The sequence below is a fragment of the Monodelphis domestica genome, chromosome 6 (genome assembly GCF_027887165.1).
Source record: "Monodelphis domestica isolate mMonDom1 chromosome 6, mMonDom1.pri, whole genome shotgun sequence".
Classification (NCBI taxonomy): domain Eukaryota; kingdom Metazoa; phylum Chordata; class Mammalia; order Didelphimorphia; family Didelphidae; genus Monodelphis; species Monodelphis domestica.
In genome coordinates this window covers 164,099,572-164,117,247 of record NC_077232.1, presented here as the reverse complement: position 1 = coordinate 164,117,247, position 17,676 = coordinate 164,099,572, and the positions used below count along the sequence as shown (strand labels likewise).

Genomic DNA, 17,676 nt, shown 5'->3' with positions numbered 1-17,676 from the left:
ATCAGGCCTTGACTAACCTGAGCTCTTGAGTCAGCATTATTACTTAAAATTCTAGCCTATCTTGCATCCAAAGTTTTTTATATGGGAAATAGTTATCATCTTGCACTATAGAAAAACATTTTTTTTTCTCCCAGAAATATCCACAAGTATTCCAGAGATAAGGCAGTTATTTAGGTAAATGGTTTTTTAAAAGGAAGAAAATGCAGGGTCCTTATCACATATTAATCTCATTTTATAATGGCTTTTTTATTTTAAATTAAGCTATGTAAGATACCAGGTCTGCTTCTGATTCTAACATTCCATTGATAATTGGTATGCAGAAGTCTGGAAATAAATTAGTGAGCAGTCAGCTGTTGAGGAATGCAAATGTGAACTGAAGCTTGGATTATAGAAGGAAACTCGAAATAGCTTAAAGAAACTCAAAATGTTATAGAAGGTCCTTGACAAGTTCAGTCTTTTATGCTATTTCCATCAAGAGGAAAGGAAAAGAAAGGAAATGAAAGTAGGAAATAAGTTTAATTAATTAAGAAAAGAAGAATTGAATCTCCATGGTGTACCTTTATACTTTTCACTATAGAAAAGATTATGTCACTTTTTGGAAAATACCAGTCCTCCTAATATAACTCTTATTTATCTAAGCCAACTGAAAAATAGTTACTTTAACATATGAACTATAAAAAAGATAAAAAGTTTAGGCAAGCAAACAGATAAAAGTGGTAGTTTTCATTCACAAGGTCACATAAATTATATTTTCAATCTCTACTAAGGAAATTATTATAATTTATAAGTGGCACTCTAACAAAAAGATAATTTATGTATGACTAATTTCATGTGAAATTGAGGAAATTGCAAACATTCCACCATGGGGCATAATGGCAAGAGGGCCAGGCTTGGAGTCAGGAAGACCTAAATTCAAGTCCAGCCTCTGACTCATATTAGCTGGGTGACCAAGGGCAAGGTACTTAACCTTGTGATACCCCAGGCATCTCTTTAACAGTACAAGTTCCAGAACTGTTAAAGATATGCATGTGTAAAAAAGCACACACACACATAAGCATACAACTCTATAGGGTTTTCAAGTTTTTTGGTTTTTTTTCCAAAGCAAAATAATTAAAAATTAATTGAAACCAATGTTTTAAATCTCAATGGAACTTTTTTCCCTCAATGACAATTAGATATTTTTAAAGGACTACTTTGATATCAGTTACTCAGATCTGCCTTTTTCCATGAAGAGCTTCAATATCTTTGGTACATTAAGGAAAATGAATGTAGCCTTTAGCACATTAAATAGTATTTCTAACAAAAATGGAAATACTACTCTCAGTGATAGTTGTATGGGTTTTTAATGATCATCTTTTCTTTTTCTGTGTACTAGTTTTGCTTTCACATGATTTGCTATCTATCTGTATTCTTATATTTAATATTTTCTATTGCAGTCGCACCATTTTTCATCACTTGCTTTTCATATGCAACTGATAGTCTCATTAATAATTCTATTTCTTGATTAACAAAGTTATCAGTATTCGTTGAAAAAAATGTTGCCTGTGCACCAAAAAAATACTTAAGGAATAAAAAATGTATTATGTGTCGGTTTGTTTATTTATGAGAAGAGAGGTAGACTGGGAAACAGGAAGCTTTGAATACTTGCTACCTTAGACAATAGCCACCTGAATTTGGAAAAATCACTTAAGCTCTGACTCAGGTGCTTCATATGTAAAATGATAATATAATAACCTTGTTCATAGGATTACAGCAAAGATCAAATGAGACTATATATATGTATATGTATATATATATATATATATAAAGTTCTTGGCAAAGTATGAATGTTATCTATTACTGTCATTGTTTTTCTTACTGTTGAAAACTGGTGTTTTCTGAAAGACTTTCTAAAACTACATTTTAAAGTGAATTTATGTAAGAATCCACAGTTGTTATATAAATTGAATGTTCATAATACTATAGAATGGACCTATAATTTCTGAGTAAAGCCTGTAATACCACTCTATAGAGTCAAAATCTTTGCTTCTGCAATGAAGTGAGACTTGGTCAGAGAAAGCAATAGCTAGAAAACTTCCTAGACCTTTTTCTTTCTTTGTTTCTTTTCTTAAATTTTGTAGATTCTTTGATATGCTTCTATAACCACCCTAATCTAAGAATAGAAATTTACCTTGACCTTCTAAAATAGCCTTGCTTTTTGAAACTCTGAAATACTGCTATAAAATTAACTCAAGTGACTATAAATAGATGTGATTGGATGTTTCAATAAGCAGAGAAAAACCCTCTGTTTATTTTTCTTTGGGGAAGTAACAGCCTTTAAAGCACAGCAAGGGAAAGCAAACAATCAGAATGGCTGTGTAAGCAAAAGCCCTGATTTTTAAATTTCTAATAAAACTGACCAGAGAAAACAATCTAGACATACCAGGAGCATCTCCCATTTTAAAAAATCTAATCAATTCACCAGAAATTACAATCCACAGACATAGACATTTACTATCATACTTAACAAATACATATCATCATGTTATCTTCTGCCTTGTAATTCTGAATACACATTAATTATCCATATATATACTAGTACTAGTATAGCATATGGTGCTTTATGGACACATGATACTCTGACATTTACAAATCTATTGTTTTGTTTAATTTGAGCCCAAATGAAAAAACCAGAGGGAAAAAAAGCTTAATTTGATGCTTGATATTTAATCCTTATCCATATACTTAGTATGTCAAAATCAGGTGCTGCTACATTGCAGAAATATATAGGCCATGATTGATTTCTGAAAATTCTGGTCATTTTGAAAAGGATTTCAGGACATACTTTGCTTTAAATCTGTTCTCCTAGATATTTATTTTTTCACTCTTCAGAAATAATTTCTACTAAGATGCATGACAGCTGATGTGATAGACTGCCTGTTATGCAAAGATAAATTTAGACAAATTTTAAAATACCTATTTTTTTTTACTAGAGTAACTCTCCCCTTGTAGTTAAGGAAAAGAGAAAATCACAACTGAAAACAAATTGTAATTTCTAAAATGTGACAATTTCCCTGCAATTTAGGTTCTTTTCTATTGATTCTAATTTCACAAAATTTTGCATATCACTTTTATCATGCAAAGGGATTTCACATAAATGCACTCACATACAATATGCAATTTTCAGATTGTTTAATAAATAGAAAGAGTATCAACATTTTCCACTTTTCTTAGCAATCTTCAGTCTTACTTTTAGGCATTTTAACTCTTTAAAACAATCAGATTTTAATTGGAAAGGAAATATGTACTAAAAAACATAAGACAATTTAAGTCAAAGATGAAAAATCTCTGCCCACACTACTTTTATGGACATCAATATTAAAACAATTAAAACTCTTTAAGAAAAATGAACTTGTTCTCCCTTTAGATTTATCACAAATATCAAAACCTAGAAAGACAATTTTCCCCTGACCTCTCTCTCCTAACACTTCTTTTTTTTTTTCTTTTCATTTATAGATCTCTTCTCCACATCAATTCATAGCATAGCTCTTCACCAGAAAGCAGTCTTTCCACACTATGGACAAGATGCAACATGTCTTTCCCCCACAACAACAAGGAAGATGATTTGCCTGCATGCAGATTTTGATGGGAGTGGGAAAAGGGAGAATGTATCTGGATCTTAACCTGAATCCATATATATATATATATGTATGTATTATGTGTATGTATATAATTTCATCAATATTCAAACAAAAATAAAGCACAAAATATGTTTATTTGTTCATTTGCAGTGTATGGGATAGAGATTTTTAATTAAATGTTTTATTTGAAACAAGAGCAAACATCAATACAAAAAACTAAACTTATTTTAGGAATTATTTTCATTCACATTGATTTCAATGCAAAGGGCAGGCTTCATTATACTACTGTAGCAGTACCAGGATTCAGCATCCTTTCATTATGTCACATAACAGACACACTCTTGGGAATATCTACCAATATTCTCCCAATTTCATGAAAGACAGCTCTGAAGTTAATGAAGGAAGCAAACCAATAGAACTAAAGTTAAAATTCAAAGGGCAAAAGCCACGAATAAGTGATCTTTGGCTAGGAGCCCACATATAATGAATTGGTCTAAGCCCAGTTCCTTATGCATCAGCACCCACACAGTGACACCAAAAACTACTTACACCAATATATATCCCTACTAGGGGGTGTCATTTTAACCTTTTTCCTACAAGGTCCTAAGAAATATGATTTTTGTCATCACCTAACACAATGCTGTACATAGTTAGGGTATAATTACATGAATGCAGTCTTGGATAAATCAACAATATTGGGAATGTTTGGGGCTTCATGACCCCAGGTTGTTTTATTAGCTTTTAAATTAAAAAAAAAAACTCAAGTCCTTTTGCACATTTTCCCAAATTTCTCATTTCAGAGTATTTTTTAAATGCGTTGAATATCTCAGTGATTTTAAAGACAGTTAATTTGGATTTTCCCTAGTGCTGCTTATGTATGAGCCTACCACATTTCCCTGGCTCCTTGCCATACCTAAGCAATACATCAATAACACACTGAAAACCTCGGGAAGCACCTTGACAAGGCTATAGACAGAAAGTGCCACAGAGCGGTGATCAAGCAGAAGAGTTTCCCCACATGGGTCCAGGTGCAGAGGGAAACTGACAAAGCTCATGTGATTCTCTCTGCAGCTGCCAGCATGTGTGAAGCTCCTCTGTGCAAAAGATTGGTGATAATCTGTGGCTGTGCAGGGCCTCCCTCAGGAGGAGGGAAAGAAAGGGAGGGAATGCTCAACAAAGAACATAGACAGACAGACAGACAGGGAAAGAGAAACAGACAGACATACAGACTGGGGGGGTAGAGGGACAAACAGACAGAGACAGGGAGAGAGAGAGACAGAGAGACAGGAAAAGACAGAGTGAGATATAGGGCGAGACAGAGACACAGACAGAGACAACGGCAGAGAGAGAGACAGAGAGGCAGAGAAAGAGAGTGAGATATATATAGAGAGAGCAAGAGACAGAGACAGAGAAAGGCAGAGAGACAGAGACAGAAAGAGACAGAGAGACAGAAAGCGGGCCTTTGAGTTTATAGATAAATATCACAAGTGAAAAACTCAAATAAAAGCAAAGAAGTCAAGGCAGAAGGACAATCCCATAAAAGGCAGTGAATGGTGGGTATTTATGTGTGTACTAAAGCATAAATATATCCATCCAATATTTCTTTGGATTACTGTTAAGTGCATCAAATGTGAATGAAAGGAACTGACTAAATTCCATTAAATATTTGCTTTTCTTTCTCTGAAAAATATGTGAATTCACTAGATGCCATGTATTTCCTAATGTTACACTTCTGAAACATCATTAATATTTACCTTTAAAATTGAAAAGGAGAAGACAAGATTTTTATAGGGAATTATCAATATGATACTTTATTTTAGGGAAAGAGTTTGATAACTGTGGTGGTTTCTAATATATTCTACAATTATAGCTTATTATAAGCTTTGAAAAGAAAATAATTTTAATTTTTCACATGCAACAAATAGAGTGGATCTTCTGTGGTATAGGGAAATTCCAGGCGCCAAAACTCACTCAACTTAGGCAGCCTGAATCTTCTTTTATACTAATAGTCTTGATGAATTGCCCAGAGCATTGAGATTGCCAGCAACCACATAGCCACTATGTGTCAGAAACTTAAGGAACTTAAGCCTGGATAGTCCAACCTTTCCATCTCTAAGTTCCAATGCCCCTCAGTATAATAGGGGTAGCTGTTTCCTGCTTTTCTTTTTTTTTAAGTAAAAACCATCCCTGAATATAAATTGGGTGAATTATGCCTCATTAAAATACATATTTGTGGCATAATATAAGTATTTTACTAATGTCTCACTTAATGTTGCATCAGGTATTTTATGGATACCCACTGAATTCCCATAAAATAAGTAAATATATTATTTAGAATAGTGATTTTGAAACTTAAATTATTTGATTTTTAAATTTTTCATGAAAAACAAAAAGAAAGAAAAAAAGAAAGAGGACTGAGTAAAAAAGCTTCAGTTTGCCAAGTATTCTAGAAGTTCATATTAGAGGATTTTAATTTTTTTTAAATGCTTTGAAGCCTCAGGGACAATTTGCCAGAAACAGTACTACAGTGACAATCCTGGGTGCCTCTAAAACAAAATAGGTGCTGGGAAAATATAAAATAAGATTATATTTCCATCCATATTTCAAATTCAACCCTTTTGCAGCTGTTTATTATTTCCTCTTCTGTTAAGTTATTATGGCCCATTTTGTTTGGTGGACTAAACTGATTGAAATATTCACTTACACAAGTTATATAGTAAAATGACCACAAAAAATGAAATACATCTAAATAGCCATAAGAAGACACTGTTTTTAGTTAAAATAATAATGAGAATAGGAAACTAAAATTAAAAAAAGGAATGGAAATAATTGAAATGCATAGCTTTTAAAAAAGAAAACAGTAAATCATATGCCACATATAGGCACAAAATGAAAGGGACTTTGTCCTCAGATATAAACTTCTGGCAAGATCTGGTTTGTTGTCAGGTTCCCAGACACTAAATAGATGCTCTGTTCACTTAGCGTGAAGGCTCGCAAGGGGCAGGGACCTCCAGGGACTCTTGGCACTTCTCAAGTCTCATTAGGTCTGCATATTAATGACTTGCAGCAATATAAAGGACCCTTGAGCAGCCCTCCCCTTTCTCCCCTTCCTCCAGCCTGGGTTTCCCAAGGCAAAGGGCAGCAGCAGACACACTACATATTAGCCAAGTAGGAGGCCTGTGGCAACCATCACTGCCAAGAAAACTGGGGAGTATAATACCCCTTGCTACACTGACCCAATACCGAACACAGTATAGTATCAGGGAATGGGGGGGGGGGGGCAGGTAATACCAGTTTACATAATGACAAGTATTACTGCGTAATTCTATGTTCCTAAATGAAACAGGACAAAGAACTCATCTGAAACTTTGTGAACAAGGATGTGACATATATTATTAGTAGTCACAAGAATGGTATTGTCTGTCATTTCTGTTTCTACCAAACATAAAATATGCCTGAAAACAAAATTACAGATTTAAAATCATAAGGGAGATGGAAAGTCAGGACTTTCAGTGACTCCCCTATCATGTGAAAGTAGATATAACTATAAGCAATCCTTGGTTAGAGAACAAGGAGTTAAACAACATTAATACAATATGTAGAGGAAAAGCTAAGCATAAACACATGATCATATCACATTTCTCCAAACTGACTACCAAAATGTACTAAAAACACAAATGTTTTAAATTTACATTCATTCATTAGCTACTTTTTGTGTCCTATTCAATACTTCATTCCTCCAAGAAGTAAAAGGAGTGGATTCTATCCCCAACTCAGTATTGACCTTGGATACGTCCCTTGGCATCTCTACGCTTCACTGCTTGATTTTTTAAATGAAATATTAATGCCCTTTCACCCTGAAAGCAAGATAAACACTTCAGTTTCTTTCCAGATATAGGATTTGTCTAAGTTCTGACTACCTCAAAAAATATCTAGACCAAATCTACTCCTACAAAAGCTACAAGGAATGTCTATAACTTTCCAAAAAAAATATGTCAAGACCTATAAATCTTATGTAAATGATTACCAACAAGCCCTATGTTATTTCTTGAGATATGCATTTCTATATGATCTATGTAAACACACACACATACACATAGGGATAACATTCATGATGCTATTTAATACTACTCTCCACCCTTCCCCCTTTTTTTCCTTAAAATACAAATATTTTGAGTTACCTAAGGTCACACTCACCAGAAGACTGACCCCGGTTGGTGGCATCGTGGTCGCTGTCTCCTTGCTCACTATCTCCATGTCCACTGTCCTTAGAGCTTACTATATCAGCTTCCTGGAATGCAGAACTAGAAGTGCAAAAATGTTAGTATTAGAATAAACATCATAAAGAAGAAACTCGGAAAATATTCTTCTGCCATCACATGGCCACAGATGGTGCTGCATGTACATAGACCTTTCAGTAGCATGTAGTTTTGCAGGATGCTGATTTTCTTACTCTTAATTAAGCTTGAAAAGCAATCAGCACTAATAATCATAATAATAATAATTAATAATAGTCCATTTGCTGATCTCACTGAATGACACTTTCATTATTTCCACCCATAATACTTATATTTTATAATTATTTGTTTGTGTCCCTTACTGGAATCACACCCAGATCAGTTAATATTTAATATTAGAAGGTGCAGAAGTGTGTGAATTTAATAGAAAACTAGACCAATGTATTCATCTATATGTAACTGAAGCTAAGACATACAATTTTATATTATATTGATTCTGACACGTTAATGTATCTGTGATTCCATCTTGACTTAACTTTATGCTTTAAATATTCTTCTTTTTGTCCTTCCTACTTTGTATTATCATTTTGAAGATCACAAAGTCTCCATGAACCCTTCTAGGAGCAAAGATTCCATACCTGTTTACCCGACGAGGTCTGTCAACTAGATAACTGAGCTCTGCTCGCTGATGTTTAGTCTAGAAAAAATAAATCAAAAGCATTTGAACTCCAAATGTTAAAAAATAAAAATAAAAACCAATAGCCTCAAAGGCAGACATGTGTCCATTGCTACATATATGAACACTAAGAAGGCTGTTTTGAGACCTCAAACTAATGCCTGGAGGAAAAGTGAAAGGGAGGGAGAAAACTTGCAAGCATTAGAAACTGATTTTTTGGGGGGTTCTATTAAAGGTAAGGAATCTGGGAAATGAAAGGGGAGGAGATAAAATTCAATGTTGCAGGGAAAAAGGATATTTTTATATGACCTCGAATTTAAAAGGTGATTTTAATTTTAAATGAGGCATATACCACCCTACCCATAGCTGCTAATGTTAACCTTTAAAAATGTATAATCTCTCTTCATTAGCCCAATAAATGTGTTGGAGTGCATCCTTAGTTAATGTAATAAAAATAAACAGCACGCTTTTAAGAAGAAAAGTTTGAATATTTTCATGAAAATTCTTTTTGTCACTTTATTTTCAAAATGTGCTTCCATACAAATGAGCAATACAAATAGTGTGAAAAATCAATTAATAAACTCTAATTCTCAAAGAGAGTAAAGCACCTGCCAAGAGAAGAGTTCATAAAACCCCAGAGGTACTTCTCCCTTTCAGTCAACCATTGCACTCTCCTTCCCACACACCAAACACACTTTCAGAGGCACACACATTCTTGTACATAAACCAACTTACTTGTTACTCCATGCCCCACTTCAACCCTCCCCCATTTTTGCTCTTTGCCTTTTCTCCATCTTTTTTTTTTAACTGAATCTGGATTGTTTGGCCGAATGCTTTTTAAGAAGAAAGCTTACAGCACTAAAGTATCAAAGAATAGTGGCAAGAAAAGAAAGAGGGTGGTCATTAACTAAGAGAAATATAGCTGGACTGGTGACCGTGAAACCATTCCAGTAAATCTAATCTAGCAAGGGGCAGTGCCAGGCCAGCTTCATTCAAATTCACACGGGGTGGGCATGTGATTGCAACAGTGTCTGTGTTGCTGTCCAGAGTAGAGAGAACTGCTGGCTGGCTCGTTTTGCAATGGGAGTTCAGAAGAAATAGAGCTGATAATTCATTCGATCAAAGGTACATATTGAGTTTGGACAACTGTGTAGAGTTAAAACACACTTTAGCTTCTGTTTACAGGCGATTGAAAGCATTGATAAACAAAGCAAATGAGAATCCACTTTATTAAACACTAGGACAGACGGACGCAGAGAGAGGAAAGATGTTTGAATGTGTGCTGGAGCTCACTCCCCCTCTCCCCCCGCCCCTTTCCCTATTCCCCAGACTGGCTTTCTGGGAACTTAATGGACAAAAAGGAAGTTAAAAGAGAAGGATGAAGGGAGGGAAGTGGGGAAGTAAAAGTGTGTGTGTGTGGGGGGGAGGCATAGGAGAGGAGGAATCAAAATGATTGTGGAAAGGAGAGTGCACAGAGGATTGGGAGCATCGAGTTATACAAGGAGGAAGGAAAGTGCCAGCCTTCTTCCCTAACGTTAGGAGGAAGCTAAGATCCTAAAATAAATAAATATATAAATAAATAAATAAATAAATAAATAAATAAATAAATAAATAAATACACAGGGGCAGCCAAGGCGAGAGAGAGAGAGTACGGTGCACCAGTGGATGGATGTGCCGGGCTAGAGGAGGCTTTCTGATGGAGGAGATGATAGATGGTGGTCCTTTCGCTTGAGCCTTACCTCGTTGGACAGTATGCTGCCGTTGGAGATGATATCGGGTTGCTGATCGGTGTAGCCAGTGACGATGGCCCCGCAGGGGTTGTGCTCAGTGTCAGTACTCCGGGAAGGGCTGCAGGGTTTGAGGAACATCAGGTCGGTCTTGGCAGACTCTGGAGTCAGACAGACCTGATAGCAGTAGTTCTGGTTGTGGTGATGGGAGCCAAACCCTCCGGACTCCTCCACTGGTACCTGTGCGGGATTGCTGGGTACATTGGAGCTCTGAACCAACATAATGTCCGACTTGCTGAGCTTCTTTTTGCGCGCCCTGGCTTGACGGCTGCAGCAGGAGGAGCCCCCGCTGCCCGCGCCCCCACAGCAACAGCAGCAGCAAAGGCAGCAGTCGCTCGCCAGGCACGTGTATATGTTAAGCTTTTTCTCCTTCTGGCAGCGTACTGCCAGCACTATCATGGCCAGTAGGAAGATAAAAGACACGGAGCCAAGAGCGATAATAAGAATGAGAGTGAGGTCTAGAGAGGTCTCCCCGCCGCCGGAGCGGCTAGGACGCTGGTGTTCTCCACCAGGGCCCCCTCCTGCTCCGCCTCCGCCGCCGCCCAAAGGCTCTACTGCCCCGTCTACCAGTTGCACCTGCAGCGTTGCGGTGGATGACAGAGGAGGCTGCCCATGGTCCCTCACCTCAATCACCAGTTCGTAAGGCCGCTGGGGGTCGCGCTTGGCGGGCACCCTGCGCGCGGTGCGGAGCTCCCCCGTGCGCCAATCCATGCGGAATAGACTCATCTCATTGCCCCGTACGATACTGTAAGTGAGGCGGGCATTCTCTCCGTCGTCTGCGTCCACCGCCGCCACCCTCGTGAGAAGGTAGCCAGGTTCTGCCGAGCGAGGTAGCACCTCACGCGCTGGGGTCCCGTTGCGCCCAGGAAGGGGCGCCACGATGGCGGGGGCGTTGTCGTTCTGGTCTACGATGAGGATGTTGACCGTGGCATTGCCGGCCAGGGCAAGGGGACTGCCTGCGTCCCGGGCTTCCACCTGGAAGCTGAAGTCCTTGAGCTGCTCATAGTCAAAGGAGCGAAGCGCGTACAAGTAACCATTCTCTGAGTTGATGGACACGTAAGTGAAGACACTCATGCCCTGGATCTGACAGTCCAGGATGGAATAGGCAAGTTGGGCGTTGGCCCCTTCGTCCCGGTCAGTGGCGCTTACAGCGTAGATGTAGGCTCCTGGGACGTTGTTTTCGGTCACATACACGTCGTAGACAGGCTGGCTGAAGCGCGGAGCATTGTCGTTCACGTCTGATACCTGCACCTGGATGGACTTGCTGGTGGCCAGTGCTGGCTCCCCGCGATCCCGGGCCACAACGGTCAGAGTGTATGAGTCCCCTGCCTCGCGGTCTAGTGGGGTCTCGGTCACGATAGTGTAGTAATTCTTAAAGGATGACTTGAGGCGGAACGGCACGTCACCCAGCAGCTCACACTGCACCTGCCCGTTCTCCTCTGAATCGCGGTCAGTCACACTGAACAGGGCTACTACTGTGCCCGGCGCCGCGCCCTCACTCACAGCTTCCTTGACAGTGCTGAAACTGATCTCGGGTGCGTTGTCATTGGCGTCCAGCACCCGTACAAGTACCTTGCAGTGCGCGGGCACAGCGTTGGGCCCCAAGTCCTTGGCTTGCACATACACCTGGTAAACTGGACTCTCCTCATAGTCGAGCTCCCCACTCACCTCCAACCGGCCAGTACGCGGAGACAGACCGAAGAGCTCCCGCGCCCTCGGTGAGATGTGACTGCTAAATGAGTACACCACCTCACCGTTTGGGCCCTCATCTGGGTCCGTGGCATTCAGTTGAATAACCAGAGTACCTGGAGGCGAGTTTTCCGGCAGGGATACAGTGTACACGGGTTGGTCGAAGGAGGGTACATTGTCGTTGGAGTCCAGCACTCTGATCGTGAGCAGGGCCGTGCCCGTGCGCTGTTGCTGAGGGGGTGATCCCCCTCCCCCGGCGCCTCCTGCCCCTCCTCCTTCTCCTCCACCTCCCCCGTCCACGGCGGTCAGCACGTATCGGTGCACCGCCTGCTGCTCCCGGTCCAGCGGTTTCTCCAGTACTAGCTCGGCGAAGCGATTGCCATCGCCCTGGGTTTGGACATCAAGAGAAAAGTAGCTGTTGGGGGTGATCTCGTAGTCGCGCAGGGAGTTGGTGCCCACGTCTGGGTCAAAGGCGCTCTCCAGTGGGAATCGGGTGCCTGGTGTAGCGCTCTCCGAGATCTCCACAGTCAGGTCAGGCTCTGGGAAGGCTGGTGGGTTGTCATTTATGTCCAACACCTCGATCTCCACCCGGAACAGCTCCAGCGGGTTCTCCAGGAAGACCTCCAGGTGCAGGACGCACGAAGGGCTTTGCTTGCAGATCTGTTCACGGTCGATCTTCTCGTTCACATACAGCACCCCGGTCTCCAGGTTAAGGTCCAAGTAAGGGGTCCTCGAATTGGGGACTGTCTGGAAACGGCGAGCCGAAAGTTTTGTAATGTCCAAGCCCAGATCCTCGGCGATATTGCCCACGAACGTGCCATGCTCCTGCTCTTCCTGCACCGTGTAGTGCAGCTGGCCAAGGACTCCCTCCACCATCCAGAGCAAGGCAAAGAATAATAGCACAATCATCTCCAACAGGGAAAAAAGGAAAGGTTGCTCTGCAGCCAACAGCCCCCCAAGCACCCCAACCCCCAGCAAAATCCTTCCAAAAAAAAAAAATATATATATATATATATATATATGAATAAAAGTGCACTACGTGGCAGAACTGCCGGGGCTGGGGTGTCTTGGAAAGATTTAGTATTCCTTTTGCTTCATTTTAGGGTTCTACCCCCCACCATCCAGCCTCTCCTTTTTCGCGCTTGGCACACGAAGGAAGGCAGACGTCCCCGCTCCTCATCTGTAATCTTACCACTGGCCAATTAATAAGATAATGATAATACAGTATTTCGGCTTCTTTTATTTATTCCGATAGTCTTGGCGCAGAGCAGTGCAGGCAAATCCCAAGGAGGAAATTTCGATGTTTCAAGACTGTCCTCGGTTTGTCTTCCTGCTGATGGGAGGAGGAGGAGGAGGAGAAGGAGGAGGAAGAGGAGGAGGAGGAGAAAAAGGAGGAGGAGGAAGAGCAGAACGAGAAGGAAGAAGAGGAGGAACAGAAGAAGGGAAAGATACCGCTGGAGCCGTTAAACATGCCTTTTAATGAAAAAAATAAATAAATAAACCACTAGGAAAAAGGGGAAAAAATGTTTGAAACCAGCGAGAAAATTTTATGCAGAAAAAGCACCAATGTTTTGCAGAATCAAACTTTCATTCCCTTCGGTTTTCTGTTTGAATGTCTGTTAGAAATTTCTCTCTCCTTGTTTTCATTTAGGGGCATTTCCAGTCTCTTCTCTTAGTGTCTTCAGTCTTGCTCTTTAAAAATGTAGTGAGCAGTTTCTTGCCTGCCGTTTCTTCCTAACCTCTTTCCCTCTCTCTCTTTTTCCTCTCTCTTAACCTATCTGTCTCCTCCTTGCTTGCCTCCTTCAGTCTCAGATGCAGCTTCTGGGATCTCTGCTGGCAGTTTCTGAGCTCGGAGCGCTCGGCTTCTCTGTTTTTGCGCAGCGCCCTCCATCTGCCAACCAATTGCGGAGCAGCAACACCCACAAGGGTGGGAAATGATTGGATAGACCGGACGTCAAGCAGTCCGCGTCACAAGGCAACCAGACGGGGAGGAGGAGGCGAGTTTGGTTCCAGAGCAGGTCTGGGAATCTGTGTGTGAGTGTGAGAGCGAGAATAACCCTGCAGATCCCGAAGCGCTTGCTAGGGGAATCTCTGCTTCGGAAACTTAATATTCCCCTGCTGCAGAGTGTGGATAGGGAATAGAGGTTCCCCTATTTGCATCAGCAACACTAATGCATCATAACAAAAACAGCAGTATTCTCTCCTTGGAGAGGTGTTTCCTAGGATGCTAACTACACCCCAGCCCCCATTTTGTATCTCCCTCCGTGACATAGAAATAGTTGTTTTCAGATCCAGGCAAAAGGTTAAAAAAAAAAAAAAACTTAAGTTGCAGTGGATTGTCTGACTTCGTTTAATTAGTACAGTTTTGTGATTGAGGGAAGCAAAGACAAATAATAAAAACTCAAATAATTTCCCTACCGGGATGTGTCTGCTCTCAGATGAAGCAAGTGGGTTTGAAGAGGTCGAACGGGGATCAGTAGCGAGGATCGAAGGATTTGGGGAGCAAGTCATTGGGGAGGGTTCGGGAAAGCCCAGAGGCTCCCGCCAAACAAATTTGTGCTGACAGCCCTTTTCTCTTTGCTCTTTCAAAGACAATCTCTACTTGCATAAAATGCTGCAGCCAGAATGGATCAACTTTCCTCCGCACCTGGAATGAAAGCAAGCCTTCTGATAAATGACTGAGTAGTTTCACTACTGTATCTCTACTCTACACCTCTCCATCCTTCGGCGAAATGCTCTTTTTTTAGCTTTCTATGCCTAGTACATCAAGGCTTAGTGCATCACCTAAGATATCCCTACGCCTCACGCGGCGTAGTACATCAACTCGTTAGGCGGAGGGAAGAGAGAGAGAGAGGGGGGGGGAGAGAGAGAGATGGAGAGAGAGAACTGCTAGTTATTCTGCTAGTTATTTTCTTCCTCTTTAGAAGAAGAGTAACCAGCTTGGGGTGAATTGTGACACAGAGACTTTCAGCACTGTGCAGCTAACATTACATTGAAGAGTTCACCTCACACATAGCAAAGGAGGACAGGCAATGCAGCAGGAAAGAGTGATTCTGGTTATGGAAATATACACACAAGCCACATAACTTGTATATACAATTGGACTTTTGCGATATCAGTATATCTGTGTGTGTGTGTGTGTGTGTGTGTGTGTGTGTGTGTGTGTGTGTGTGTGTGTGAGTCCATAATAAAGGGTTTGGTGGTAACACAAAGTGGAGGGAAGCACAAAGTGGAGGTTTCCACACTGGAAAGTGCAGTTGGTAGCCCGGAATACAGGCTTCTAGTCCATTATGTACCATTGTAGCATTCTGAATCTGGGTGATGCAAAGTTAAAATAGTGATCCTAAGTCCCTGAACTCTTCATCCCTGAAAGAAACAGTTGGAGAAACTGCTATTCAGAGAAAAGGGATTGCGCAGAGTTCTTAACAGGAAAAGAGTCATTTATAACTATTATTTGGTTCCCTATGCGCTTAAAAATGCTGCACCTTTTCATTTTCTAGAAGATAAGAAAGAACTCTCAAGATTTCATTATAGAACAAGATCCAGGAATAGTATTACCACAACATAGAGTGAAGTCTGTGGATAGATATTTAAGAAGCATTTGCGAGTAGAGGGCTAAGGATATTGTATTTCTCCATTTTCTTTTTAAAAGATTATGCACTTGCCCGTCGTCATTGGTGTGTGTGTGTGTGTGTGTGTGTGTGTGTGTGTGTGCATTCTGTATTTCCTCCTGTCTTTCTTCCCACCTCTTTTCATGGGAATGGGTCTCGTCTTTGAACAGTTTAGAAGGATGGGATGCCAGGGGGAAAATGGCTAATCCTTTTCCAGCTGCAGTAATTTTAAGAGGGTACCAGAAATCAACGGCAACCGCAACAGCTGAAATGATTTCAGCGAAACATTTGAGGCTGAGAAAAGAGCTACAGTTTATAAAAGGACCTGTGGATCGATGAAAAAGCGATTATGGTGTGTCTGAATATTAATACAGTTACCGGATAGTCCCCTTTATCCCCCCTCCCATGAATGCAAAGACATATTTTGAGATTCTCTAGACGAGTCGTCAGTTCCAGTAGCCTTATTTTCCCCCTTCTGACAGTCCTTTCCTAATGTGTGTAAAACCACGTAAAGACAGATTTGCGTGTTTGTGTGTAGATATGTCTGTGTGCGCGCGCATGAGTGTGTGTGAGAGAGAGACAGACCGACAGATAGAGATGGAGGGAAACGGAGAGGGAAAGGGAGAAAGAGAGAAAAAGGGGGGGGGTGTGGAGTGGGGGGGAGGGAGAGAGAAGTGGGGGGGAAGAGGGAGAAAGAAAGATAACATCTGAATGGCAATGAAGGTTGACTGGGTAAGGGTTTTCTTATCCCAAAATGCAAACAAGGTTCCCATGGACAGAGTCCTCCCCCAAAGCATACAGAGGTGGAGATGAATTCAAGGCGAGATAGGCAGATCTGGCAGTAAATAATCACTGAATGCACTTAAGCTGCCTTCTTCTGCTCCCCGCCCCCTCCCCCACCCCCTCCAGCCTTAACCAGATGTAGCTGAATGGGAGCCTTCTTTGCAAATGTGGGTTACAGGCGTCTCCTAGCGGCCGCAGGAGCTCAATGCAAGCAGGCTCGATGGAACCCTAGCTCTGAAAGGTAAGACGCTTCTTTCTGGACTCTGCTTCTTTCTCCGGATTTTTCAAGACCTCTGAAGAGGATCATACAGCGATTTGCAAAAGAAAATTGACAATACGAACCGAGTCTCCACGGATGTCCCTCCGCCGGAGCTGAACCAATGCACGGTGGGTGTTTTCGGGAGAGCCGGCAGTGCGGACTTTAGGGGTCCCTACTTCTCCTCCCTCCTCCCCCTTTCCCATTCCGTCCTCCCCATCTAGGTACAACCACTTTTCTGCTTTGACTGGTGTCCTTGGTACTGATCCAACATCCAGATGTAAGGGCTCTGCTGCTTGATGCAACCTGCCCTTGCCACCTTACCCCGAACTCCTCTTTCCCTGACCCCAACCAAACCTGGTGCTTTTTGTATTTGGGGGTGTCTTTTTTCTGTGCCTTGTAAAACGTAAATGGCTTATTTATTGTCTCCCTGCTGCGCTGTTTGGATTCCCTTCCCGCCCCCAGCCTCGAACTCTCCCAAACAACCCTTCCATGGATTGAAGTAAGGTACTGCACTAACTGGATAGACTGGCGTGCGCTTTGAAGTGGCTGCAGAACTAACACAGCCATGCTTTTTCCAGGGAAGCTCTAATGACCGCGGAGTTAGAAATAGAAGGGGTTGACGGGGAAGGGACTGGAGACCTCGAGACTGGAGTGTGTTTGCGCTCAGTTATCATACGACTCTATGGTAAAAGTGCCCACTGCCGGAGTTAAAGGGAACTAGGAATCCTGGAGCTGGGCAGCGAGTTTATTGCCATTACAAGGATACAGCATTTGTCAAAATCTAATTTTTTCATCCAGGCAGTCCTTGTGAAACTGAGGGAAGGCAACCACCGCAGAGGGTTTTGTTGTTGTTGTTGTTGTTTTTACCCCCTCTAGACTTTCTAATGGCTGTAACAAAGGACAGATGGGTGGGGGAATAGAATGCAACAAATGTCTATTTGAGATATATTGTCTCAAACTTCTCTACCAGATTATGGGATCTCTGTACTCTCTGTCCTTTGATCTGGAGAGAA

The 17,676-nt window shown here is 41.4% G+C and overlaps 2 protein-coding genes and 1 long non-coding RNA gene across 7 annotated transcripts in view; 1 reads left to right on the top strand and 2 right to left on the bottom strand.

Moving 5' to 3' along the window:
- The window catches only part of LOC100009859 (protocadherin-10), an 88,804-nt gene extending 74,055 nt beyond the window's left edge, over positions 1-14,749 (bottom strand). The window contains exons 1-3 of one of the 2 annotated variants that reach the window (XM_056802706.1): positions 14,429-14,749; positions 8,497-8,555; positions 7,818-7,924 (exon numbers count right to left, since the gene is read on the bottom strand). In XM_056802706.1, the coding sequence (XP_056658684.1) occupies positions 7,818-7,924; positions 8,497-8,555; positions 14,429-14,521 (259 nt within the window). In that variant the 5' untranslated portion in view covers positions 14,522-14,749. The remainder of the gene's footprint in view (positions 1-7,817; positions 7,925-8,496; positions 8,556-14,428) is intronic. The other variant, XM_056802705.1, reaches the window with a different exon arrangement.
- PCDH10 (protocadherin 10) lies at positions 9,025-13,938 on the bottom strand. The gene has a single exon (XM_056802704.1). It carries the CDS (start codon positions 12,917-12,919, stop codon positions 10,214-10,216), a length of 2,706 nt encoding a protein of 901 aa, XP_056658682.1. The 5' UTR covers positions 12,920-13,938; the 3' UTR covers positions 9,025-10,213.
- A 1,753-nt stretch (positions 14,750-16,502) lies between the features above and the next one.
- LOC103104912 (uncharacterized) overlaps positions 16,503-17,676 on the top strand; it is a 32,056-nt gene continuing 30,882 nt past the window's right edge. For all 4 annotated transcript variants that reach the window (XR_008912895.1, XR_008912896.1, XR_008912894.1 and 1 more), the window contains exon 1: positions 16,503-16,791. This is a non-coding gene — a long non-coding RNA (uncharacterized LOC103104912). The remainder of the gene's footprint in view (positions 16,792-17,676) is intronic.